This window comes from Patella vulgata, chromosome 4 (genome assembly GCF_932274485.2).
Source record: "Patella vulgata chromosome 4, xgPatVulg1.2, whole genome shotgun sequence".
In the NCBI taxonomy this organism is placed as follows: domain Eukaryota; kingdom Metazoa; phylum Mollusca; class Gastropoda; family Patellidae; genus Patella; species Patella vulgata.
The window spans coordinates 20,966,192-20,994,128 of NC_065882.2; the positions used below are offsets into that span (position 1 = coordinate 20,966,192).

The 27,937-nt window shown below is 36.4% G+C and overlaps 2 protein-coding genes across 2 annotated transcripts; both read left to right on the forward strand.

Annotated features, from left to right (window-relative positions):
* The first annotated feature begins 571 nt into the window (after positions 1 to 571).
* Positions 572 to 8,295, forward strand: LOC126818240 (toll-like receptor 13). Its single transcript, XM_050545547.2, has 2 exons — positions 572 to 1,724; positions 4,660 to 8,295. The coding sequence occupies exon 2, from the start codon at positions 4,686 to 4,688 to the stop codon at positions 6,723 to 6,725; it is 2,040 nt and encodes a 679-aa protein (XP_050401504.1). The 5' UTR covers positions 572 to 1,724; positions 4,660 to 4,685; the 3' UTR covers positions 6,726 to 8,295.
* A 6,390-nt stretch (positions 8,296 to 14,685) lies between these two features.
* Positions 14,686 to 22,260, forward strand: LOC126817846 (toll-like receptor 2 type-2). The gene is made up of 2 exons (XM_050545008.2): positions 14,686 to 14,698; positions 21,671 to 22,260. The coding sequence occupies exons 1-2, from the start codon at positions 14,686 to 14,688 to the stop codon at positions 22,258 to 22,260; spliced, it is 603 nt and encodes a 200-aa protein (XP_050400965.2).
* The last annotated feature ends 5,677 nt before the right edge of the window (positions 22,261 to 27,937 follow it).

Genomic DNA, 27,937 nt, shown 5'->3' on the forward strand with positions numbered 1-27,937 from the left:
CCTTGTTTTGAAATTAGTCTCGCTTAACCAGTGTATCGACCATTCTACGTCTGATTGACAGGTCGGGATAATCAAGACTACTTTTTTACGAAACGTAACAGAAAGCTAGAACAAGAAATTGAATTTAGAAATAAGCACGTTAGGTAGCTCAACAATTGTTTTAAGAAGCTTGTAAAAGTAAAATCAAACTACTGCTAGTATCATGTTCCTGCCTAACCCGAGTGATTCAGAGATATTATTTGTACTAAACCAAAAGATGCCGCTCTTAACGGTACAGTTAATGATAAAGCGATTTAAAAAATGAAACGAACGTAATTTCTAAATCTGCTGTAATAACCAAGAAGCTTAATTTAACTGCTATTCAAAATCGTCAACAAATTTTTTACGGCTGTAATTGTTGATAGATATGTAGAGAATTGCACGTGCCATGGCTATTTATAGTATCATACTGTCAGAAAGTTGGTCTCGGCACGGCGAGTGTGCACGCTTCAGTGGTAGTCTCGAACTATCAGCGGTGGACTGTTTTTCTGTGAGTACATAGGTCACCCTACTATCATAGGGATGATTGAGCTTGAATGTCGCGAAAATCGGAACGAAACTGCCCGACAAAATGGCCGCTGTTTGTACGCTAATAGTGTAAAAGTATGCAATTCCAAGGTTGTGGACCCTCTAATTTAAATGTCAGAATTTGTGCCCGATATATGTTTATATCCCAGAGATATCGGTTCGTTTCGATATACGTAAATATACGTAACTTCCTGAATTATGACCCAGATTGTACGGAAAGTCGCCTTTTTTTAGCTTGTTTTCTATTCATCTCTTCCAAAATGTGGACATATCTTGCATGACAACCGCTTGTTTCTTAGTGGATATGGTATTTCATTGAGATGATTGTAGGCCGGATGAGTCGTGTGTTTATTGAGTTGTTACAGCTCTCAATTTTAATCAGTCAAAAATGAAATGGGGTTTAACGTTCTACATTTCTGCGCCGATATTGTCAATAACAATATTTGCGTCATTTCACGATTCTTCAAAACTTTGTTACCGATCAGCCTTAGTAATGATCTATTATGTTAACATTATATTTCAATTGTGTTGATATATATGTAAGGGGGGTAGGATGACCGAACGGTTAGCACGTGCGCGCTGTATCATAAGACCTGCCATTGAGTCAATTGGCGTGGTTTCGATTCCCCCGATTGTACGTGACAAGGAGTAAGGTCGCTTGTCCAACCTCGTGTGTTTTCTCCGGGTCCTCCGGTTACCCCCCACTGCTAAAGACCACTACGCGCAAGCGAATTATTGAATTAGAATTGAACCATGTGCTAGTCCCGAAATGACATAGTTTGTGTCGAGTGGACGTTACCCTCTCTCTCTCTCTCTCTCTCTCTATACCAACTTAGTCCTTTAGCGATTTACCTCCTATTTATATAAACATAAATAGGTTAATAAAGTGTATGATCCCCCCTGCTATAGTCAGGGATCTTTTTACCCAAGGAATCTCATTTCTCCTCGGTGACCATAGTGTTCCCTTTCCCATCTATTTAAGATTATCGTGGCTGGGTTCATAAATATATTTTTCCTGTGTTGTACCGAATGTCGACAAAGTTTGCACACAAAAAGTTAAAACAAAAACGGTTTTTCCAGTTTGATATAAATAAGTTGATAAGTAAACGACAGAAGTTTCAAGTTCACAAAAATCGCGTAGAATAAAGACTCAGAAGGTAAGACATAAAACTAATATATATTTAATTTCACTAATGTTACTCTGTAGACAATACATAAGCGTAGTAGCCGTGGGAATGGGGGCAATGTATTTCCATTTTTCCCTTGTTTTAAACCAATAATACTAAAACTATATTCTAACAATACAATTTCGATGGTGGAGAATATGCTTAAAGTAGCAATACTATTATTGATTCATGATAGTCAACCACGCCCAGTCTATATATATTTGGTGCAGTATGATTATATAAACACTAACATAAAATCCATCTGTTTTTAAATTAGTTGGCAACCAAAATGCCGTTTGTTTACAGAAAACGAAGTTTTTGAAAGATAATTATTAAGCATTATTAGAGAATATTGTCAAAGCTTAAATTGTCAGAATTTCTATTAAAAAAATCATATTCAACAAATAGTATGAATAAAAAATGACTTTAAATTATTCCAACTGACATGGGCTCATTGCCTCCTTAAAATCATGTTTACAAACAGTTAGTTCTTCTCGACTGAACTCAATTATATTTATTACTATATAGATTATATTGTCTGATACAAGCACAATAAGGATATTTTATGTAGGTCACATGGTTATTTTTATACGTTTTGTGTAAATAATGTATATCACTGAACAAGTCGCAACCACTCCTTCACCTAGGCCTACAATGGTGTGTTAACACAGTGATGAACAAACGCGTGATTATACAGCTTTATTTCATCTCTAAGCAAGAAAACGTTTATATGTTCACTCATGCTACGCATTTGTGAAAATATAAGTTTTTCTGCTTCTCGATGAAATAAAATATTGTTATTCACTCTAAAACGACAAATATCCTCTATTTATAATGCATTATGAAAGATTCGGTAAATCACATAAATGGGTAATCAGATGCCCGTTACTCTATTTCAGGACAAACTAACAGGATAAATTCGCCATACGTTGAAATGTTGTGGTAGGCCACATGAGCAATAACTGTATCAGAAAATCCTGTATTTTACAAATAAGTGACAGGAAAACAAAACGGTTTTTACATTAAATCAAAACGAAAGAGAATATGACACTACGGTGTCCCACTGTGGAGCGCAATCCTGCGAGACCACGGGCTTCCAAATCACCGCAATATGCAGGGTTGGGGCCATTACATTGCCAATTACTGCCTTATTTTTAGCAATGTAATTCATTACCATGTCTATTTCAATAAAAACCTGTAGTTATTAAAAAGACAACTCTATTTTCCTGCCATAAAGCATCTATGAAATCTCACTCAAAATAATTTTTGATTCACTAAGACAGATTTCTCTCTATGAATTGTTATTTCTTTCAAATATTACATGATGGCAAAAGTAAATTTTAAAACGAGGGACAGTGCATGACAAAAACTGTTGTTTAAAACGCAGGTAATTAGTTAAAATTCATAAGCAATCCAAATAGTTTGTCTATGCAACTGGGAAATTATAGAAATGAAATGAAATGGAATGGGGTTTAACGTCCTACTGTTCTGCTCCTATGCTGGGCTAATGAAGACGGGCATACGCCATACAGTGTGCTATGAGGGAAATTTTGCCCAGGCAGCGGCACTATCGCCTACTCTTATATCGAATTCCAACTGCCAAGGGATCTTTTACGTGCATTCCAATGTATACATGGGTCCTCGGTTTTTCGTCTCATCCGAAGGACTAGACAGCTGTCCTTGTCAGGCATTCCGTTCTGCACCACTAACAAGGGGAAACCACGTCGGAAAAGGGAAATTATACAGAATGGCTATAATTTATAGTATAAAACGATATATTTTTATATAAAGTAAACATAAAATGATGGGATATTTTAATTAAGTAACAATAAAAAGGATGAGATACGTGAATGCCATTGTTTGGTTTGCCACTTCTCACCTTAAGATTAATCTATAATGGGACTAGCTGTTAATCCAACTGATTGAATGAATGTTAGTATGGGCTTTTAAATAGGCAATAACTCTCAATCCAATTCTAATAATATCTCTCCATTGTGGAGAAATAATGGTCTGATGAATTTGGAGTGTGTGTGAAATAGCTTTATTTAACGTCCGCTTCCACCGAAAATGAATTTGGAGCCCAATCACCCCTTTAAAGGCTGACCTCCAATATTGGCGAGGCACATGTTAACTTGATTGATCATTTGCAACACAATAAGGTACTTATATGGGAACTGACGGTGATGGGGATGGGCGGGATGAGGATGCAATTATGGCAGAATATGGATTACTAGCCATAGCCAGGGGATGTGACTGGCCCAGTTTACTTTCAGTCCATCTGGCTCAAAATAGTATTTGCAAACCATACTACCTCTAGCAATTACAATATTCTATGTATGTTGATCCTGATACACTAAGCAGAACTTCTAAAAAAAAAATTTAATAACCTTTATAGCCCACAGACATACGACGTATTTTTGGAGATCAGTATTGCGAAAGCGTCATTAATTTAACTGATTAAAGATACATTATGTAAGATTTAGATAAAGAGCTGACCATTCATGCTATAATAGCTCAAAAAGAGATAATGTAAAATGAAAATATTGAACATTTCATTTAAATTACTTCATTCTGAGCCAAGTTATCACTGTTTGTAGTTTTTAGTTTTGACAAGGTGTGTGCATAGTGATAACCAGGGCATTGATATATTCGAGACCTAGACTCGCTTTCCGATATTTAACTTAAATTGTTAAATGACGAACCGTTCTAATCTAGTTAAAATCTCGAGTATCCGACGCCATCGAGAGTTGATTATGGTCTTATTTGTTTATAAATGTCTAATTAATAGTTTATGTAACATTTCAGGCCTAAAGAAAGACCTGCAATAGGCAGATTGATCTCTTGCATAATGCATGTTTAAATAAATTATTTAGAGTGTCTGGTAAAATAAATTAAATATAACATATTTCTTGATATTTCATTTCAGCAGTGTCAAGAATTTACCAATCCATCATGTTGGCATCATTCGTTGTTACAATGATAATTGCTACATCAGTGTTCGGCAAGGATGCTTGCGACTCTGGATTATGTACGTGTGCTGGAAAACGAGCGTTATGCAGGGGTCTGAATCTCACATACATCCCTAAATTTCCTGAGAAGATAAGAAATGTTGTCTTCAGTTACAATAATTTAAGAAAACTTGACGAAAATACATTTTCAAACCTCAGTACTCTAAATTTATATAAATTATCTATAGCATACAATCATATTCAAAATTATGGAAACATTACACTGGATAATCTTCATCAACTCAAAATATTTTCTTTGACTGGGAACTTATTGAAAAGTATTTCCCTGCCCAATGTAGTTAAGAGTATCAGTCGCATAAAACTTTCCACCCTTGTTCTGAAATACATAGGTGTAACGAATATACCCGAAGATTTGTTCAGTGTTTATGAATCCTTTAAACGCCCTTCCTTGGAACAATTAGATTTGTCTTGGAACAACATAAATTTATTTAACGTTTCAATATTTAAACCACTGAAGCGGTTGAAAATATTATACCTTACTGGCAACAAACTTGCCGACATGTCATCCATCATCATGGATCATGGACTGGATTTAAAAAAATTATATTTAAATTCGAATTACTTGAATTTCTTCCCAAACTTTTGCCCTAATGGAACGGCATATTTCCGCAATCTGGCCTTTTTAAAACTAGAAAATAACAGTATTCGATTTATATTCCCTGAACACATGAATTGCCTTAAGAAACTGAATCATCTTGGTCTGAGTTCTAATAGTATTACAACCATCGAGCCAGATACATTTTACTTTTTATCATCTTTGCTCTATTTGACTTTGGATAGACAAAGTGACACTAAGTCATATTTTAACCCCAGAGGAAGAGCCTTTAACAATACCAAACTCACCAAGCTGAATTTGTATGGCAATAAACTGAAATCTAATCATTTGGATCCACAAGCCTTCGACGGTGCTAACAGTTTAAAGTTATTAACCTTGTCAAACAATGTTCTCACAAATACTGAAAACCTTAACAAAGCACTGTCAAGTTTAAAATCTCTCCATGTGTTACTGATACAAAACAACTATTTGTATTCTTTACCAAATGTTTTAAGAGACGGTCTCCCATCACTGACAACATTGGATTTAAAATACAACTTCATCTCAAGTTGGCCAGCTAGGTTTTTCCATAACAAAAAAGACATGTTTGACATAAATCTGCAGTACAACATTCTGAAAACTGTTACCCCAGAAATGTTTCCCAAATCCTTAAGAGGTAGACTCACAACAATTCGACTGAATGGTAATCCTTTCGTGTGCAATTGTGAATTAGTTTGGTTCATTCAGTGGATTCATCGGGAATCTCATAAATTTGTTGGATATCCAGACGACTACAGGTGCCTCAACATCACAGAAAGAATTTGCCTGAATAACACCGGAGTGTTTATCTCAGTGACAACAGTAACGTGTTTCTTTATCTTTGTTATTTTCATCATGTCCGTTATCTACAAATATATCTGGCATATTAAATATCATATTTATATGTGGAGATACAGACCTAGACAGTTATTGGATATTGCAGAGAAACATTTTGTTTATGACATTTTTGTTGCTTACTGTATACAAGATAGTGATTGGGTATTGGACGATCTAGTATCAACCATAGAAGATGGAGAAAATATCAAGTTGTGTATTCATGAAAGAGATTTTCTTGGTGGAAAACTGATTATCGATAATATTGTGCAGCATATGGAAAGCAGTCGTAAAGTTCTTGTTGTTTTGTCCAATGATTTTGCTAGGAGTAAATGGTGTCAGTTTGAAATGAGTTTAGCCCAGAAACTAGTTATAGATATGAGTATAGAGTCAATAGTAGTCGTATTACTAGAGGATATAGCAACAGTTAATATGAGTAAGTCATTAGACGCTCTGTTAAAAACTACTACTTATATCACTTGGAATGATCAAGAGGAAGGGGGCCTTGAATTTTGGGAAAGACTTAAAACATCTGTTAAAAGAGAAATCGAATGAGATTAAATCTTTGCTATGTCGACCTTTCATCTAGTTTTCTAAGACTGAAGACTCTGTTGTTGCCATTGGGTCACCTTACACCGAATAGTCTCCTGACATTCCATGTGAATAACATAGTTCCAGTTAGATACATGCAAGACTGGGCGTCGTACACGGGGCAGAGCATGTTTACTCTTTCCATAACATCTATAGGGTTCACGTAGCTATTGTTGTTTTAATTGACCACGTTACTAGACTACAACATGAAACAGACCCCCCCCCCCCCCCCGCGCTCAGCTACATAATTTTTTTTGGTAAATCAAAACTTTTTATGAGAAAAGTTTCTCGACCGTGTGCTTTATCCTTTATCGTCAGATGTGGGACAGGATGGGCACTTAAAGCACGAGATAATGATATAGACAATATGTGATATCACAATTGATGCTTTGCATCCATGAAATTGAATCACAATGTCATTATATTAATTCATAATAAAAATTGACGTCAAACGAGATGTTGAATTTCTCTGTTTAAAAAGCTCAATGTGTATGTACATACGCCAAAATGACGATAGAGGCAATGCGGGAGGGGGGGGGGAGATATATTGTGTCAGGAACTTTGCAAACCCCCTTCCTGCAAAAATTCCTGGATCCGCCCCTGAATCTCTTGCAAAATGTGGGTGTATCTTGTATAGCAACCGCTTGTTTCATTTGGTTCCAATGTAATTTTGGTGGACTTATATATTAAATGTAATTTAGATGGGCTGGTATTGTACATGTATATTGAATGTAATTTAGGTGAACTGGTATAGTATATTTATTTTAAGTTTGCTCTACTGGTATAGTCACAGGCACTTGAAGGGATTAAAATAAAATTTCTTACTACTGCTTGACTATATATTATAGTATATAAAAGGTATTTCAGGCGCCATCTTTGTTTACACGTCTTCAAGACATTTCTTCTGCTATCACCTCACAATACTCACTAGTTCTAACACTTCCCGTCGTTTTTATTGCCAACGAGACCTTATTTCCGGGCTGTTCAAGTTGGTTTTCGGTAAGTGATAGCGCTTCAAGTTTGATTTGTAATTAATAACGATGTGAAATGACCAATTTAATTACATCAGAAGCTGAATAATGATCAAATAAGGCCTCGTTGGTATAGTATATTAAATGTTATTTGCTTGGACTTGTATATTAATTGTAAGTTTGGTTGACAGATTAAGTGTATTAATTTTAATTTAGGTAGACTGGTATATTATATTAAAAGTAATTTTGGTGGACTTATATAGTATGTTATATTATATTAAATGTAATTTTGGTGGACTTATATAGTATGTTAAATGTAATTTTGGTGGACTGGTATAGTATATTAAATGCAATTTTAGTGGACTGGGCTGTAATTTTGGTAAACTGGTATGCATATTAAATGTAATTTTGGTCGACTTATATTGTATATTAGATGGAATTGTGGTGGACTTGAATTGTATATTAAATGTAATTTTGGTGGATTTGTATATTAAATATAATTCTGATGTACTTGTATATTAAATGCAATTTTGATGTACGTGTATATATATTATATCGCGAGATTAAAATAACATAATATTTACTAAAATCTGTCACGTCTGCGATGATTTTTTGATATTCTAGAGGGAGAAAATTCTAAAATGTTGATTCACTCCCCTCTGTCCCTTTTATTATATCAAATCCAGGAAGGATGGTGTCTCCTTAAATGCTGTGAAGCTACAAGTATCGATGAACACGAACAAGAACCCCACCCACCATTCTTACAAAAATATAAGCCCGTCAGGTTTTCCAATTCTTCGCCCTCATTACAAGCTATAAACAATAAACAGCTTAATGTTTCAGGACCAAGGGTAATCGCTTTCGTACCAACTAAGGCATGGGCAATTTGGAAAGTACAAAGACGTCAGCCCACCAAACTACACTTTTGCCCTCCACCCCGATAAAAGCACATCTCAGTAATTTAAAAACTGTTAAAAAACAATAGTATTGTGCCAGGCGTCTTATATATCCTTCTACTGTCCCGGCAGAAAAACAAAATGCCAATCGGGGCCGACTGCTCCCTCGCCCATCTTCTACTGCCCGAAAGCCCTCTTTATTTTAAAACATACATTACAACGCGTGCCAAATAAACCCAAAATACCAAATTCGTCTGACACATCCAATATGTTCGAATATTTGGGCACGCTGTACCTTGAAATTATCCGACAACTGGGGAAGGATAAGTAGGAAATTAACAATGGAAAATTCTTCAAGCACCGAAGTCCAAGTCTTTCGCGTATATGAAGGGAAATAACTCTTGTGTTGCGACAAACCACCAAACTACCGTTATCTATTCAAACCCACGCATTTATTATATACCAAAATTTAAAAAAATATGGCCATTCAATAGGCGAGAAAGAGTATAGAAAGAATTGCACAGGGGAAGTATTTCGTAATGTGTCAATCGGTGGGTTCGTATACCAGATTTCCAAAACGCATTTATATCTGGGAAGAACCCTATCAAGCCTGTTAAAGACATAGGTTTAACGCTGCCACAGCTTCTGGATTTCATTATGAAGCGTTTTAAAACCATTTAAGAAGTTTTTTATTTCAGCTAAAAATATGCAACAATTCCCAACCATGTTTGCTATAATTTCATTTTTATATTTTCAGATGGCATTAACATACAAATACATGCCATTACTCGTATTTCATCGACCTTAATTGATCAGAAATTACAATATCTTTTTTTAAAAATTTGAATATAAATCACATTATATACATTCATATTACATGTACATTAATGTGCGCTTTTAGACACGTTTTCGTCTATATTGTCACAGTTTATCAATGTCCATTGCCAGAACAGTTTATACGCCTTGTTTCATTATGATAACTGGGTCACATGGAACTATTCCCTTGCGCTCTTGGAAAGTGGCCGTACTCAGTCAGTATGTGCCCAAGGGGGTCAAAACTTGGTACCTGCCCCTAGAATTCAGCTTCAATTACCCATATAGAAGGGACCAAACCAAGCCTTAATCAATCTAAAAATATAGGGGAAATGGCAAAAGTCAGTATTTAAAACAAAAAACGACCGTAAACTTTCTTAAGTTTAGTGGTGTTAATCCTGTGGGTATATACCGGGTACTCCGGTTTACTCCCACGGTAAAGTGGAGAGAGAGAGAGAGAGAGAGAGAGAGAGAGAGATGGGTTTAACGTCCATTCGACACAAACTAGGTCATTTCGGGACTAACACATGGTTTCATTTCATTTCAATCATTCGCTTGCGCGTAGGGGTCTTTAGCAGTGGGAGGAAACCGGAGGACCCGGAGAAAACCCACTAGGTTGGACAGGCGACTCTACTTCTTGTCACGTACAACCGGGGAATCGAAACCCTGCCAGTTGACTCAATGACAGACCGTATGATACAGCCCCGCGCGTGCTAACCATTCGGCTATCCAACCCCCCACGGTAAAGTGGAATCGGACGTTAAACATTTATAGAAGAATGATGAGTTCAATTTACCGTGCCGTTGTCATTTATATGTAGACATACACTCCAACCCTACCAATATCATCGAAATTTTAGGTAACTTTTAACGAGGAAAAATATAAAGATTTTACAAAGCGATATGGAATCCAACAATATCACTGGGTAACTCAAATACAGCACTGACTGATAGACCTAGAGCCCAGGGGGTTAACCTAGCTGAAAAGTGTACCAATTTTCTCCTATATGATATCAATGTATGTTTATCTGGTATCATCAGAATGTAAGTCTGCCGGGTTTCTGGTGGTGGGTGTGGTATTCCACGCCCTAAATGCCATGATCCCCAACTAGGCTAGATTAGCTCAAAAGTGTACCACACGAAAATCTTACTGCAGTGTACCGTACATCTTCAGGTATTACAAAAACACTCTGACAGACATTTCTAGCGGTGGGGTACCCCTGACAGAGCTATGTAATTGCCAGACATTTGTAGTGGTGGAGTATCCCTGACAAGTATTATCTAATATTTAGACCAAAGCTAGGCTAGATTAGCTGAAATCTGTACCACCTAAAACAGCTTTGGAGTTGTTCAGTACCACCACAGGAATCATGAATGACCACTGCCAGACAGTTTATGCGGTGGGTTACCCCTAACAGAAACGCCCCAAAATGCCACGCCTCCAACTAGGCTAGCTTCGCAGGCACTGTTCCCGTGTTCTAAAAAATTAGATTTTTAGCCAGGATGCGTAGGATATTAATACCTAGCACGTATGGAAGAGGCGATAAACTGCGATTGCAAGAAATTTATTTTTGGGCAAACCGTAGTTTATCGCCTCTTCCATATTAGTATTCTACGCAACCTGGCACAAATTTTAATTTTTTGGACCACAGGAACAGTGCCGACTAATCTATCCTATTTGGGGGGGCGTGTTATTTTGGGCGTGTCTGTTAGGGGCAACCCACCGCACAAAATGTCTGGCAGTGGTCATTCATGATGCCTGTGGTGGTACTGAACAACTCCAAAGCTGTTTTAGGTGGTACAGATTTGAGCTAATCTAGCCTAGCTTTGGTCTGGAAATTAGATAACTCTTGTCAGGGATACTCTATCACTACAAATTTCTGGCAATTACATAGCTCTGTCAGGGGTACCCCACCACTAGAAATGTCTGTCAGAGTGTTTTTGTAATACCTGAAGATGTACGGTACATTGATGTGCGATTTTCATGTGGTACACTTTTGAGCTAATCTAGACTATTTGGGGGGCATGGCATTTTGGCCGTGGGAAACCACACCCACCATCAGAAACCCGGCAGACTTACATTCTGATGATACCAGATATACATACATTGATACCATATAGGAGAAAATTGGTACACTTTTCAGCTAGGTTAACCCCCTGTGCTCCTGCTCTATGAATGAGATTCACAAAGATTTTCGTAATAATTTCCTTGTTACTTAACTCATACAAAATTGAAATAAACCAACATACAAATTAATATATTGCAAAGCTGTTATACATTATCTGCTGAATGACCCAGTCTAAACCACGTTTTTGGCAGAATCCTCAAACGTCGCACCCGTTTTATTAATTCTACAATCTGTCAACTAGTACGAATACCATGAAGTAGGGTCAATATCCCGGTCGCAACCCCAAGATTCGGAAAAATACAGGCTTTTCGGTCCAAGCCATGAAATTACTTCCATTTTCTTTGACTGGAAGTTTCATCTTAAACTGATCGCTTAACGGGGTTACGTTAGTGCAGCAGGTAAGGAAATCGTTCAGATGTGGATACAGAATTAAAATTTGCACAAATATTCCTCGAGGACTACTATTTTACAAAGGCAATTGGTAACTGGAACATCCAAGGTGGTGGTCCGTTTTAAGATATCCGACAGAAAACGAAATGTCGTTTCTTACGATAAATTCATACTCATAGATAGCAATTACACCTATTTTAAGCTTTGTCTACATCGATCAATGGTTGGGGGGGGGGGGGGGGGGTCCACAAACTTTGCGTAAAAAGACAAGGGCTATAACCCTATAAGTTGCGATCTGATACAGACCAAACTTGAACTAGATCTTTGGATTCTTAACATATGTTATGTTTCGTCAAAATCAGACCAATTGTTGGCTCTAGGGGGTCCATAGACTTTGTACATAATTCGCATTTTACGTAAAAGGCAAGGGTCATAACCCAAGAAGTTCCGGTCCAATGCGGACAGAAATATTTTGATCGTTAATATATATACCCTAAGTTTCGTCTGAATCGGACTAAAAATTGTGTCCTATTTTATTTATTCTACGAAATGCGACAACCTGTCCTTTTTAGCTGTGTCAGCCAGGTTGAAGTTGTCTGTTCCCCAACCTTTAAATCAGCATGGGCAGTAATTCTGCGATATCATCACCACGAGTTAAACCGAACGTTAGTCCCCAGGCAGTACTCGAATCAATGTCACAAAAATTTTATATTATAGCTATTACAATATGCGTGTACTAGTTACACATGTCATACATGTCATACTACCTTTTATATAGTTGTTTGGGATATAATGCAAATTGAGGAAGCATTTGATAATGCATGCAATTTTTTTTAAAACTGTATTTACAAACGAAAGTCATATATGCATCGATCACATGATTCATAAACACGATTGAATGAGTTAGTCACCCTTTAATCTTATTAAAACCAGGACATTTGGTCAGTGTATTAGTTGTTGATCTTCGTTCCCAGACACCCGTATTAATTCTGAAAGACCACGCACTTGCTTGTACCATTTGTAGAGCGGTAAGTAAATAATAATTATTATAGATAATAGTATCTATAATATACATATTCTATCCTATGTTATTGATAGGGGTATATCCAGTATAGTTGAACTAGAAGCTGTGGCTACGGTGGGGTGGGGCGGCTTCAAAATGCAGGGCGCCGTCTACAATCCCATCCCACAATGAATGTCAACAAAATACTATCCGGCTATAACATTGAGCCATCGTATTACCTATAAAGTTGTTCGCCTATCGTTATTTCGCCGGAAAGCTGTTGACTTATAAACACCATGTCATATACCAAACACCAAAAAAAAAAACAAAAACAAAAAAAAAACGTCTGTACGATTTCAAAATCAGAGAGGCACTTTAATCAAATCATTCCAGAAAACGACTTACTAAATGGATCAATGCAATTTTTTGTGCACAGTATGTTGACACATTAGTGATTAATTCATCATAATTCCAAGACATTACGAGAAGGTTTAGAATCTGTATACAGTCTATACATAAGTATCTGGAGTGTCCACCGCGAGTGTCAATAACATCAGCACAGCGTCTGTACATGGAGTGGACCAGACGATTGATGAACGCCAAACAGCAAAAAAAAAAAAAAAAAAAAAAAAAACGTCTGTACGATTTCAAAATCAGAGAGGCACTTTAATCAAATCATTCCAGAAAACGACTTACTAAATGGATCAAAGCAATTTTTTGTGAACAGTATGTTGACACATTAGTGATTAATTCATCATAATTCCAAGACATTACGAGAAGGTTTAGAGTCTGTATACAGTCTATACATAAGTATCTGGAGTGTCCACCGCGAGTGTCAATAACATCAGCACAGCGTCTGTACATGGAGTGGACCAGACGATTGATGAACGCCATTGGCACCTGAAACCACACTCTCAGAAAATCCTGGCGCAATCCATCGGCTGAATTTCATCTCAAAGATGTTCAATCGGGTTTAAGTCTGGACTAAGGGCTGGCTAGTGCATAACGTTGACACCGTTCTGCTGTAGAAAGACCCGGGTAACTCTGGTAGTGTGGGCACGGGCGTTATCATGCTGGAAAACGTTGTTTCGATGACGTGCGAAATGTGGTATGGCGTGGGGTCTGAGAGCTTGATCGATGTGGCACACTGCAGTGATGTCGCCTCTTCTTCCTGGACCAAGATTTTGGAACACCACAGGACCCACTCTCTGGTTCAGGCCGATTCCTCCCCAAACCATTATGCTTGTACCTCCCCATGAGTCTCGTTCCATGACACATTGGTCAGAATAACGCTGGCCACGTCGACGCCATATTCTGGTCCTGCCATCTGCAGAAGACACGCAATACCGACTCTCATCTGTGCACAGAACAGTTCTCCTTTGCCTGTGTCGCCAGTTCTGGTGTTGTTGGGCAAACTGTAGACGTTCGCGTCGATGGCGAGGGGTGAGGATCAGTCCACGGTAAGGTCTACGACAATGGATGTTCTCTCTAGTGAGACGTCGGCGCACTGTATTGGTACTGATGGGTCTTCCGTGTGTTCCCACTGTCTGACGTGCTGTTTCAGATGCCTGTGTGAAGGGATTCTGCACGTGCTGTCGCACAACATGGCGACCTGGAAGTGATTGGCAACGGCTTGGGCAGTGTGGCTAGCGGCGAGTCTTCCAAGCGCCTGGTTCCTCTGAGCTGTCGTGAGTCGTGGCATGCTGTTGACGTTGTAGTGTGAATGATCCAAACAGGTAGGGGGGGGGGGCATTTTATAGGGCTAGTCCCGATGAACAGCACGTGCAGCATAAGTTACATGAAAATCATGGAGAACACATTACCATCTCAGAAGAACCTTTCCTGGGTTCAGTTCAGTGTTTGAGAAGGTGCTGTCCTCTGTTCCTCTCGTCTCCTCTAACTATCTCTCTCTCAGGGTTATATATCTTCGTATAGCTGACTGCCAATTCCATTTTATAACGAGCAATGTTACTACATGTGGAAATTAATAAAGTCCGTAATTATATATGTAGTGGTTAGTATAGCTTATATCGTGGGGTTCAATGGGTTCGCACATGTGGGGTTCAAATTGGTTCGATGCATCTAAATAATATTTCACACGTATAAGATTTAATACAAGTTGTGGAGGACTTTGTCACAAAATATTTAATTGTTTGTCAATTTCAGATTTATTAGTATAACTATAGCATTTACTCAACAATGGCTGATTTCCCAAACATGCTTTTCATAACGCAAGGGATCTGTTACATGCTGCGCTGACAGCCATCTCTTGTATATATGGAGAAAAGAACACGTCACAATTCTAGTGGGCACAGAAACATTCGGGTCTTGTGATACCCTTTTCTCTGTGTATATTTAATGATTTGTTCTGTAGATGATCCAAACAGTTTATATATAAAGTTCAAGATCACACACAATCTAAAGTAGGCCTACTTTATTGAAAAAAGTTGTGTCCATATTTTACATTTGTTACCATTGCTTATATGTTTTAGTCAAATAAAGGAATACTAATACTGCAATCGTTTTCGTTTTATTTCCTATATCTTTTTGTAATATTAAAGTGTGGTACTGATTTAATATTTTGAGATTTATATAAACGGCGTGCCTTTAACATACAAACTACACATATAACTCATTGAACGGATACCGAAACAAATCGGAAATACATATGTCATATCACCAGTTATATCAAGATTTGGGGTATAATGCAAAACTGGAAGCATTTGGTAATAGTATCTAATTTTTGAATTTTATTTACAAAAGAAAGTCACATGTGGACCGTATTTCTCACTGGGGTGTGGATTTGTATTAATTCGAACAATTATGGAGGAGCTAAACCATTTTTCTTTTTAAATGAAAAGAAATGAAATAGGGTTTAAAGTTCTACTGTTCTTCTCCGACTCGGCTAATGAAACAATTGTTTCGGACAGTAAAGATTTTTAATAAATTCCTCAATGATATCTGGATTCGAGTTGTACACTCTATAAGAGATGAAAGAAAGTTGGTCATTGTAAACATACATTTTTTTAGATTTTATCTTGTGATTGCCCTTTTATTTTGGGAATAACGTCATTGCCACCAAGACGAAGGCCAATGGGTACTTTGATACCTATCAACTTAAAGTTTCCAAAATCAGGGTGATATAAATATGTCGTATTTGAAATGTTTTTGAAATGTCCATTTTCTTTCCTTGGCCAATGTCTAGCTACAGCGAAAAGGTGAATTATGGCGGTTTTTATGTCACCTGACCCGAGTTTATCTTTTCACCCAATACGCCAATTCACTTGGGATCTTATCTGGCACGGCGTCTGGTTAGGGGTAAATTTGCAGCGAATAGGAATCGCATACTGGGTACAATTGCAATCTCCTCTACAAACGCAACTAGTTGCCATTTCGCTGTCAATATCTAAAGTTATTTCACGTGGTAGTTTTAACTAGTGGATATTTGATGCTAAAATAGGGAGCCAAGGTGGCTAAGTGGGTACGACGCTGGCTCGCTAGCCTGGAGGTCGCGTGTTCGATCCCTGCATTGGCCGAAAAAAGTCCATCGGGATTTTCCGACGTGGTTTCCCCTTGTCAGTGGTGCAGGACAGGGGGCCTGACAAGAACAGCTGTCTAGTCATTCGGGTGAGACGAAAAACCGAAGTCCGCTGTATACATTGGCGTGCACCTAAAAGATCCCTTGGCAGTTGGAATTCGATATAAGAGTAGGCCATAGTGCCGCTGCACGAGCAAAATTTGCGTCGTATGGCGTATGCCCTTCTTCATTAGTTAGTCCCGAAATGACCTAGTTTGTGACGAGTGGACGTTAAACCCCATTTCTCTCTCTCTCTCGTCTTCATTAGCCCAGTCGGAACAGAACAGTAGGACGTTAAACCTTATTTCATTTTGATGCTAAATAATTGCGGATCATAGATATACCAACATTGCGTCAACATTGTGATTGCGTCACGTTGAAAAGTATGTTGGTACAAGATATCATCTGCACTTTTTGAATGCACAACTAATACACCAGGGTTGATCTTCCTTTGCCGGCTTGTACCGGTCTTGAAATTGTGTGGGTTTATTAAAGGAATATTTGTCTTCACACACAATCACTCTCTCCAAAGCAGACATTTGTTTAATAATTGGACACAGGACTGCAATCTGGACATAGTATAGATTCTGGTATCCGGTATCAACTTTCGTCTTAAATTTGACAGCAAATTAAATTGTGGCAATTCCCACCCTTTTTGTTAGCCAATCAGTTTATGGTTTTGACGCTGTTGTAATACAGTTGTTTAATTCAGTGGGTTACAAAACTCTAATAGATTTGCCAATGCCAGTTTCATGGAAAAGGATTTCTGTACCTTTTTTTTGCTACAGTCTAGTTTAACAAGTGATTGACACATGTTCATATCTGAGCTCAACCGATCTGTTTGCTTTACAGCATTTGCTCTTTTGTCTTCTTTCAATTGTCGTTCTGATTTGTCTGCGATTTGTTTACTTTACTACCCGTTTAATTGTAACACTTAGATTTTATTAAAGCGTGATTTCAAAGTTGTTGCTTCTGAAACATCTGTTGCTGAGAGGTGAAAGAGATTGGCTTTGCATATGAATCGTTGAATAAGGTATTTTCCAATTTCCTTGGATCTTCTAGGATTTTCCGAGACAGCACATCTTTGCCAATGGCATATACATTGCGTGGAATAATACCGAGGTGTGTTGAGAGCGCATCCTGTGTTAGAATAACCTCTGTGACGCGAAAAATGTGTTTCATGTCTGCCTCAGTGAAGTTCCAAGATACTCCATAAGAATCATTGTCGCTCTTTTGAAGCGCATGGATAGCGTTGAAGTGATATTCGTCGTACAACTGATTCTTTCGAAGATCCAGTGCGAACCCCCTTTCAAAGCGTCTTTATGGTCCATTGTAATACTATAGGGGTTATTTTAGTTCTAAGAAAGGTGTTCTGTTTAATATAGAAATTCGTTACCTACATGATTTGTGACGAAATCTAGGGTAATGAAGTAGCTTGCATTATTCTACTACTATCTTAGACTAACTCACCGACAGTTATGTCAGTATCCATTGCTGGGAGTAGGGTACTATCGTGTAGTCATCTGGTGCACAGATTAGTACAGTTAACTAGAATAGTGTTGACGTACAACGGTGACTATACGAAACACTTACCCAAAATGGTAATTGTCCCTCCCTAATAGCTGACACATCTATATTTTGTATATAAGAAAGATCGAGGTTAAATTTCCCTTCAGATATCATTTGGAGACCGTAGAGAAGACATAATCCGTGAGTTCCTAGGGGAACGTCATACCCACAGCCGCCTAGACTGAGGGGCTGGGATAGAGACAAAATGTGATGTTTAAGCCGTTCGGTTTCAGTTATTAAGGATGTTAAACTCAGACCGTGAATATTTTAATAACTCCTAAAGCATGTCTAATAAATGTTGTAGCTTAGCTGTATTTAGCCTTTGTAGTTTGTTGTATTTGTTATATAAACTTAGTAACAACATATAGGGTATTTTTTAGTATTAAGAAACGTGTTCTTTTTAATATAGAAATTCTTTACCTACATGATGTGTGACGAAAACTAGGGTAACGAAGTAGCTTGCATTACTCTGCTACTCTCTTAGACTAACTCACAGACATTTATGTCAGTATCCATTTCTGGAAAGTAGGGTACTATCGTCCAGTCATCTCGTGCACGGATTAGTCCAATTAAATAGAATAATGTTGACGTTAAACGGTGCCTATATGAAACACTTACCCAAAAATGGTAATTGTCCCGCCCTAATAGATGACGCATTACATTTTCTATATAGGAAAGAGAGGGTTTGATTTACCCTCAGACAATCTTTTGGAGCTCGGGAGATCACCATACCTATAGACTCCTCGGCTTAGAGGCTAGGGTGAATACATCATCCAGAGTCAATTGATGATTGAAATAATTGATCCAACAACGTGAAGTCCAAGCAAGGCCTAGAAGAAAGTTTCACACATCTGTACATTACATTTTCTATATAGGAAAGAGAGAGTTTGATTTACCCTCAGACAATCTTTTGGAGCTCGGGAGATCACCATACCTATAGACTCCTCGGCTTAGAGGCTAGGGTGAATACATCATCCAGAGTCAATTGATGATTGAAATAATTGATCCAACAACGTGAAGTCCAAGCAAGGCCTAGAAGAAAGTTTCACACATCTGTACCCAGTAGTGCCACACATAAACGGTGTTCTAGAGTTAGTTAATTGATGATTGAAATAATTGATCCCACAGCGTGAAGTCAAAGAAAGTCCTAATCGAAAGTGTCAGATACAATTCTTTATTTAGTTCCTTGACGAAGGATAGTCACGACGTAACCCTACCTGTGGTGCCACAATCGTTTTATAGTGTCACACCATGTCACATGCAAAGTTTACCTGGCTATTATCGATGGGAGTTGAGAACAGATATTTTTTCAAATTCTCGTAGAAGATTCCTGCTATATAATGCTCTATCAATAAGCGAGTCGGCTCCATTTAAGAATGAAAACCACAAATATGACTTTACTGCTCCCAATAACAGACTGTAGCCGTTCTCACCACCAAGGCGCTCTGCTAGTTTCACACCCACAACTGCATTACAATGTACCACCATATCATAATGGAGAGCAAATGTAGCATTTCTGTTTCTCATTGTAACTATAAATTCACTAAACTTATTATTCCATCTCTGGGCTGTCTCAATATGAGTTTGATTTAGTTCATTCTCAACAAATAACTCCGCGTCCGTGCATTTTAAGTATTGAATAAATTTAAGTGTTAAAGCAAACTGAAGAGATTGAGAGAGCCTCCTAATATGTCGTGTAGCAGTATCAATATGTTCAACAGTTATTAATTTTGACCATTCTGTAGTTACGCATGGCCATCGATAATACTTTCAGTCCCGCATAGCAATATGCACTAAACAACTAGCTTAAGATAGTAAACCATACAGATTACACTAAGTAATAACAATAATTTATGTATGTCAATTCTGATACACTAAGCAGAACTTATATAAAGATAATTTAATGACTTTTATAGGCAACAAACATACTTTTAGAAATCAGTATCCTGAAAGCGTACCAGACATATTTTTGAAAATCAGTATCCTGAAAGCGACATTATTTTAACTGATTAAATAAATTATTTAGAGTGTTTGGTAAAGGAAACTATTTATAATATAATCTATTTCTTGATATTTCATTTCAGCTCAGCATCAAGAATTTACCAATCCATCATGTTGGCATCATTCGTTGTTACAATGATAATTGCTACATCAGTGTTCGGCAAGGATGCATGTGACTCTGGATTATGTCCGTGTCCTGGAATAAAAGCGTTATGCAGTGGTCTGAATCTCACATACATCCCCGAATTTCCTAAGAGGATAAAATATGTTGTATTCAAATATAATAATTTAAATAAACTGGACGAAAATACATTTTCAAACCTCAGTACCCTAAATTTACATAAATTATCTATAGCATACAATCATATTCAAAATTATGGAAACATTACACTGGATAATCTTCATCACCTCAAAATATTTTCTTTGACTGGGAACTTGTTGAAAAGTATTTCCCTGCCCAATGTAGTTAACAGTATCAGCCGCATAAAACTTTCCATCCTTGATCTTAAAGACGTAGGTGTAACGAATATACCCGAAGATTTGTTCAGTGTTTATACATCCTTTAAACACTTTTCCTTGGAACAAATAGATTTGTCTTGGAACAACATAAATTTATTTAATTATTCAGTCTTTAAACCACTTAAGGGGTTGAAGATATTAAACCTTGAAGGCAACAAATTGACTGACAATTTATCAGTCAACATGGATTTTGGACAGAACCTAAGAGTTTTATCTTTTGGGTCTAATACTTTAAACTTTTTCCCAAACTTTTGTCCCAATGGAACGGCATATTTCCGATATTTATTATGTTTAAAACTAGAAAATAACAGTATTAAATTTGTAGTTTCTGAACCCATTAATTGTCTTAAGAAATTGAATCATCTTGGTCTGAGTCGTAATAGTATTACGACCATCGAGCCCGATACATTTTACTTTTTGTCATCTTTGCGCTATTTGGGTTTGGACAGACAAAGTAACCCTAGATCATATTTCAATCCCAGAAGAGGAGCCTTTAATAATACCCAACTCACCGAACTGGATTTGTATGGCAATAAACTGAAATCGAAACATTTGGATCCACAAGCCTTTGACGGTGCTGACAGTTTACAGTTATTAACCTTGTCAAACAATGTTCTCACAAATACTGAAAACCTTAACAAAGCACTGTCAGCTTTAACATCTCTTCGGAAGTTACTAATGCAAAGTAACTTATTGGATTCTTTACCAAACGTCATAAGGAATGATCTCCCATTACTGACAACACTGGCTTTAAAATACAACTCTATCTCTGGTTGGCCAGATGGATTTTTCGATAACAAAAAAGCCATGTTTGATCTAGATCTGCGGTCCAATATTCTGAAAACTGTTACTCCAGAAATGTTTCCTAAATCATTAAGAGATAATCTAACAATAATTGGACTGGGTGGTAATCCTTTCGTGTGTAATTGTGAATTAGTTTGGTTCATTCAGTGGATTCATCGAGAATCATACAGGTTTTATAAATATCCTAAGGGATACAGATGTCTTAACATAACTGAAACAATATGTCTGAACAATACAGGAGTGTTTATTTCTGTGACAACAGTAACGTGTTTCTTTATCTTTGTTATTTTTATCATATCTGTTATCTACAAATATATCTGGCATATTAAATATCATATTTATATGTGGAGATACAGACCTAGACAGTTATTGGATATTGCAGAGAAACATTTTGTTTATGACGTGTTTGTTGCGTACTGTGTAGAAGATAGTGATTGGGTTTTAGATAGTCTTTTACCTATCATGGAAAAAGATGAAAACATTAAACTTTGTATCCACGAAAGAGATTTTCAAGGCGGAAAAATGATTGTTGATAATATTGTGCAGCATATGGAGAATAGTCGTAAAGTTCTTGTCGTTGTCTCTAATGATTTTGCTAGAAGTAAATGGTGCCAGTTTGAAATGAGTTTAGCCCAGAAATTAGTTATAGATATGAGTATAGAGTCAATAGTAGTCGTATTACTGGAGGATATAGCAACAGTTAATATGAGTAAATCATTGGTCGCCTTATTAAAAACTACTACTTACATCGCATGGAATGATGAAGAGGAAGGGGGAATTGAATTTTGGGAAAGACTTAAAAAATCTGTCAAAAGAGAAATTGACTAATCTCGCGGACAATGATAAAAAGATACTAAACTTGCGAATTTATTCTGAGATTACTTTCAAATAAAAATACAGAAAATACGAACTAATCTTGATGTTTTAAATAAAACTATTGACTTTAACGCTCATGATTTGGTAAGTTAAAAAATTCTGTTTAATTAGAAAATTTTAACTTGGTTAGTGAATCTTTTGTTTCAAAACTAATTAAGATCCTTTTCATTAGATCCTGTTCTGACTTTTGTTCTTAAAGACTGTCTAGACGAAGTTAGTCCCGTTCTTACCAATATTATTTATTCTTGTATATCATCTTCTACTATTCCCAACGTTTTCAAACAAGCTTATATTACACGTTTAATTAAAATGTCTGCACTGGATTCTAATGTTTTTAAAAATTACAGACCTGTCTCTAATTTAAGTTTTATTTCTCAAATATTGGAGAAATATATTGCTTCTCAGATAAAGTCTCATCTAAATGATAACCGTCTGTATAAACCATTTCAAAGTGCTTATAAACAATTTCACAGTCCCGAAACAGCTTTAACCCGGGTTTCAAATGATATTTTACTGGACATCGATAATAGAAAATGTACATTTTTAATTTTATTAGATTTATCTGGCCCTTTCGACACGGTGGATTCTTCTATTCTTTTAGGTAGACTTCATTTTAAATTCGGGTTTATGTCTCTGCATTAAATCTTTTAGAAAGCTATCTTGTGGGTGGAAAACAGTGTATTTTAGTTCATTGTAAATCGTCGTCTGAATCTGTTTTGTCATCTGAGGTTCCTCAAGGTTCTGTTCTCGGTCTAATTTTATTTACCTTTTATATTAGAAAATTAGAAAATTTTAACTTGGTTAGTGAATCTTTTGTTTCAAAACTAATTAAGATCCTTTTCATTAGATCCTGTTCTGACTTTTGTTCTTAAAGACTGTCTAGACGAAGTTAGTCCCGTTCTTACCAATATTATTTATTCTTGTATATCATCTTCTACTATTCCCAACGTTTTCAAACAAGCTTATATTACACGTTTAATTAAAATGTCTGCACTGGATTCTAATGTTTTTAAAAATTACAGACCTGTCTCTAATTTAAGTTTTATTTCTCAAATATTGGAGAAATATATTGCTTCTCAGATAAAGTCTCATCTAAATGATAACCGTCTGTATAAACCATTTCAAAGTGCTTATAAACAATTTCACAGTCCCGAAACAGCTTTAACCCGGGTTTCAAATGATATTTTACTGGACATCGATAATAGAAAATGTACATTTTTAATTTTATTAGATTTATCTGGCCCTTTCGACACGGTGGATTCTTCTGTTCTTTTAGGTAGACTTCATTTTAAATTCGGGTTTATGTCTCTGCATTAAATCTTTTAGAAAGCTATCTTGTGGGTGGAAAACAGTGTATTTTAGTTCATTGTAAATCGTCGTCTGAATCTGTTTTGTCATCTGAGGTTCCTCAAGGTTCTGTTCTCGGTCAAATTTTATTTACCTTTTATATTAGGAGATATTGTCAGAAAATAATATGGTCTCAGCTTCCATTTGTATGATACTCAATTATATCTGTCGTTTACACCTAACTGCCAATCTTCTGTCAATTTATCAAAATTGCAACTTGAGAACTGCATTAGTGAAATTAGAAAATGGATGTCAAAGAACTTTCTAAAAATGAATGATGATAAAACCGAATATTTGTTATAAATTATTAGGCTCAAGGCATCAATAAGGTGAATTTGTACATAACATCCCTGTTGTAATTTGTATTCTGCTCGTAATATTGGCGCAATTTTTGATATTTTTATGCTTATGGGAGCTCAAGTAAATAATATTTGTAAACTGTACTATACTCTTCAAAAAAGTAGGGGATATTCAGAAACAATACAAAACTGCGGAAATGCACTGCTGTTTTTATTAGAGGTAACCAGTGTATGTTAATAACAGGCCAATTGCCTACACATGAACATAAACAGTTCATATGGGCGTCTTATCTGACGGCCCCATTTCACTTGCAAAGAAAAACACCGTCAAAAGTGGAAATGGACGTTTTTGATTTTTGTCTTAATAATGAGTAAGACGAAAACGTCTCCCGATCAAATTAAACGTAACATACTAAAGCAAAGATACGCTAAAAGTAAATCTTAGGAAAAGCATATATGGATAGATAAACCAGCACGCGGCAGTTTCATCAACCCTTCCTTGAAGTGCAAATTTTGACAATGAACCCCTCCCACGTGTATGGCGAAATTGCGTGTCGCATGTGCAGCTCAGTGGTTCTGTTTGAACGATAAGTTCTTCATATGTGATCATATATACTCTCAAAGTATGTCAAATGTCCATGACTATTTATCATATCGCAACCTGCATATTTATTTGCATTTCAATATCCCCTACTTTTTTTGAAGAGTATATTTTAATATCAGAAATATAGGTAAAATACGCAATTTTTTCTGCAGAGGCCATTAAGTCACTTGTTAATTCTCTGGTCACTTCTCAAATAGATAACTTTAATTCACTTTTAGTTGGCTAACCTTTAAAGCTTATACTATAGATAAATAACAAAAAGTACAAAATACTGCAGCTAGACGTTTTACTTAAACTAAGAAGTGTGACCACATAACTCCCGTTTTATATAATTTAGCTCTTGTTTACCTCTCCAGATCTTTTAGAACATTATACACCTGGCCGAACATTACGTACATCAGATAAACTGCTTTTAAAGCCCCAAAACTGTCCAGCAAGTTTCTTATGGTCACCTCTCTTTTAGTTTTCAAGCGCCTGTTTTATGGAATAATCTACCATTTAGTTTAAGATGTTGTACATATCTAAATTCTTTTAAAAACATCTATTTATTCAGGCCTTAAACTGACTATATATACAACTGTTAACATCTCCATAATCTTGTGGGTTTTTTTATATGATTACATTGTCACTTTGTAAAGTGCCCCTGAACACGTTATATGAAAGGGCGCACTATAAATATGCTGTAAAAATAATAATAATATAGACCTTTCAACTAGTTTCCACGGACTGAAGACTATGTTGGTATCGTTGGGCCACGGAGTCATCTTGCATCGAATAGCCTCCTGAAATTCCAGGTTCACGAGGGAAGGCATGTTGACTCTTTTCATAACATCTAAGGGTTCACACAGCTTTTGTTACTTTAAATTACACCCCGTTATTTTTAACATATTTTTTTTCAAATTTGGTGTGAAGCATTGGGCTCATCCGAGAATGATCACTGCTGATATTCAGCGTTCCAGAGCCTTCCGTACCGGTGTGAAGCATTGGGGCATGAGACGACAAACATTATCGATATTCATTGTTCAGTGGCCTTCCGTTCCAGATTTATCTCCCTTGTCCACAGACCATGTGACACAATAGATAGATGCTACAGTTTTTTAACATATTTTTTTCATATTCGATGTAAGAAGGCATTGGGAAAATGAGAGGATACGTCTACAGACAAACATTTACTGGGAAGGAAAACCTTATAAATGATAATCGTCAATAAAATTAGATTAAAATATGAGATCTTAATATATTTATTTCTATCAATTCATCGTTCAATGCATTGTAAATGCATTGTACAAATAGTGATGTTGTAATTTTGTTGAAAAGATATTTTATTCCTAAATTAGCTATATTCTGCAATATATATCAAAATCAGAATAGTTTGAAATTACAACCATTAAAGAGTTAAATGTATTTTTTTGTGGACTGGTATATTATATTAGATGTAATTTTGGTGGACTTGTATAGTATGTTAAATGTTATTTTGGTGAATGGTATATTGTATTTTTTGCAAACTAGTATATTATATTAAATGAAATTTAGATGTACTGGTATTGTGCATTAATTGTAATTTTGGTGGCCTGGTACGTATATTAAATGAAATTTAGGTGGACTGGTCTGTATATTAATTGTAATTTTCGTCGACTGGTATATTTTATCAAATGGAATTTAGTTTGACTGGTATGTTATATTGAATGTAATTTTGGTGGACTTGTATTGTATATCAATAGTTATTTTGGTGGATTGGTGTAGTTTATTATATCAAATGTAATTAAGGTGGACGGGTATTGTATATTAATTGTAGTTGAGGTGGACTGTTAAAGCATATTAATTGTAATTTTGGTGAACTGCTAATTGATATTTATTGTAATTGCAATGTTATATTTTCGCTGACCTGGGGTAAACCGAATGTTCAGTGTACATGTAGGTGCTCTTTTAAGGCTGGTGTGAGGGACATATTCTAAAGACCAGCTGCCAGACGTCACGTTTGGTACATAACTGAAGAAGAATGGAGCCCCAATTTGCGACTAGTAGGTTTTACTCATTTTTTTTATGTTTATTGTACTTGTAAATAAGGGTCTTATATATGATTTGTATATTTGTAATGCTTACTTTTGGTGTTTTACGCCCACTACCAAAAAGTTATATGACTTTTCTTAGTATTTTAACATTATTTAGTATGATGTCTTTTTAATGCTTACTTTTTGTGCTTTATGCCCACTTCCAACATGATTTTTCTTCATATTTTAACATTACTTAGTATGATGTCTTTTTAATTGCATTTTAGTTGTTTATTCTTTTATGATCCGCACGATAATAAATTATTTACTAAAAAAATCTTTCACATTTCCTGTGATTTTGTGATGTTCTAGAGAGACAAAAGTCCCCCCAAAACTTTGATTCACTCCCATCTGCCCTTCTAGACATGAAGATAGCCCCTGTTCAATATTTTTAAACCCGCGTTGGCTTAGCGACTATTTATTGGGCCACAGTTTTAACACAAAGCGCGACGAAGCGAGGTTGTCTACATACGCCATAATATCCGCAGTGAGGCTACTTTAAATTCATGTCGAAGTGAAACTATCCGGTTATGTTATTATCTGTCATCAAAGTATTATAATAATCGTGTGTGGGTGTGGGCGAAAAGAGTTATAATTGTAACGGTGTCTATAAAAATATGAACGAGATTATTTTTGCATCTTATAAATTTATTCAAGTCAATACCCAATGTAATTTAGATTTGCGTCATAAAGCATGAAAGTGAATGAATAAACTAACACTGAAGAAAATGTGATAAAATGGGGTTTAACGCCCAACTCTTCTGCCCCGTCTGGGCTAATGGAGACGAACATACAGTATGTTTGAGCGAAACTTTTCCTGGAAAGCGGCATTACGGCCTACTCTTTACCCTTATTCCAAATGTTACGCGCAATGTGTACACAGGACCTCAGTTTTTCGCCCCATCCAAATGACGACTATACGTTGTCCCTTGCGAAACCGCGAGAACCACACCGGAAAATCCAGATGAACTTTCTCGGCAAACACCGGAATCGAATACGGGGCTTTCAGATTAGCGAGTCAACAACGCCTTACTCACTTAGCCATTGGGGATCCCCGAAGAAAAAATACATAAATATGCGCCTTTTCCCACTCCTGGAATGTATATTATTATTCTGTGCAAATATTAATGTGATAGACATTCAAAGGGGGTATTTCTATTACCTTATTTACGTTCTTTTTTATTCACGGATGTGATGTCAGCTGGTCAAAAACTGTATTTGTTCTGACCAGGGTATGATTTAGGAGGGTAAATATGTCACTACATATTACTGTAGTACTAGTAGATATAACAACCGGTTTAGGTTGTTACTCGAAATAAAGTCCTAAG

What these genes read in the sequence shown, in the direction of transcription:
- LOC126818240 (XM_050545547.2), top strand. Translation starts at nt 4,686, where the DNA reads ATGTTGGCATCATTCGTTGTTACAATGATAATTGCTACATCAGTGTTC.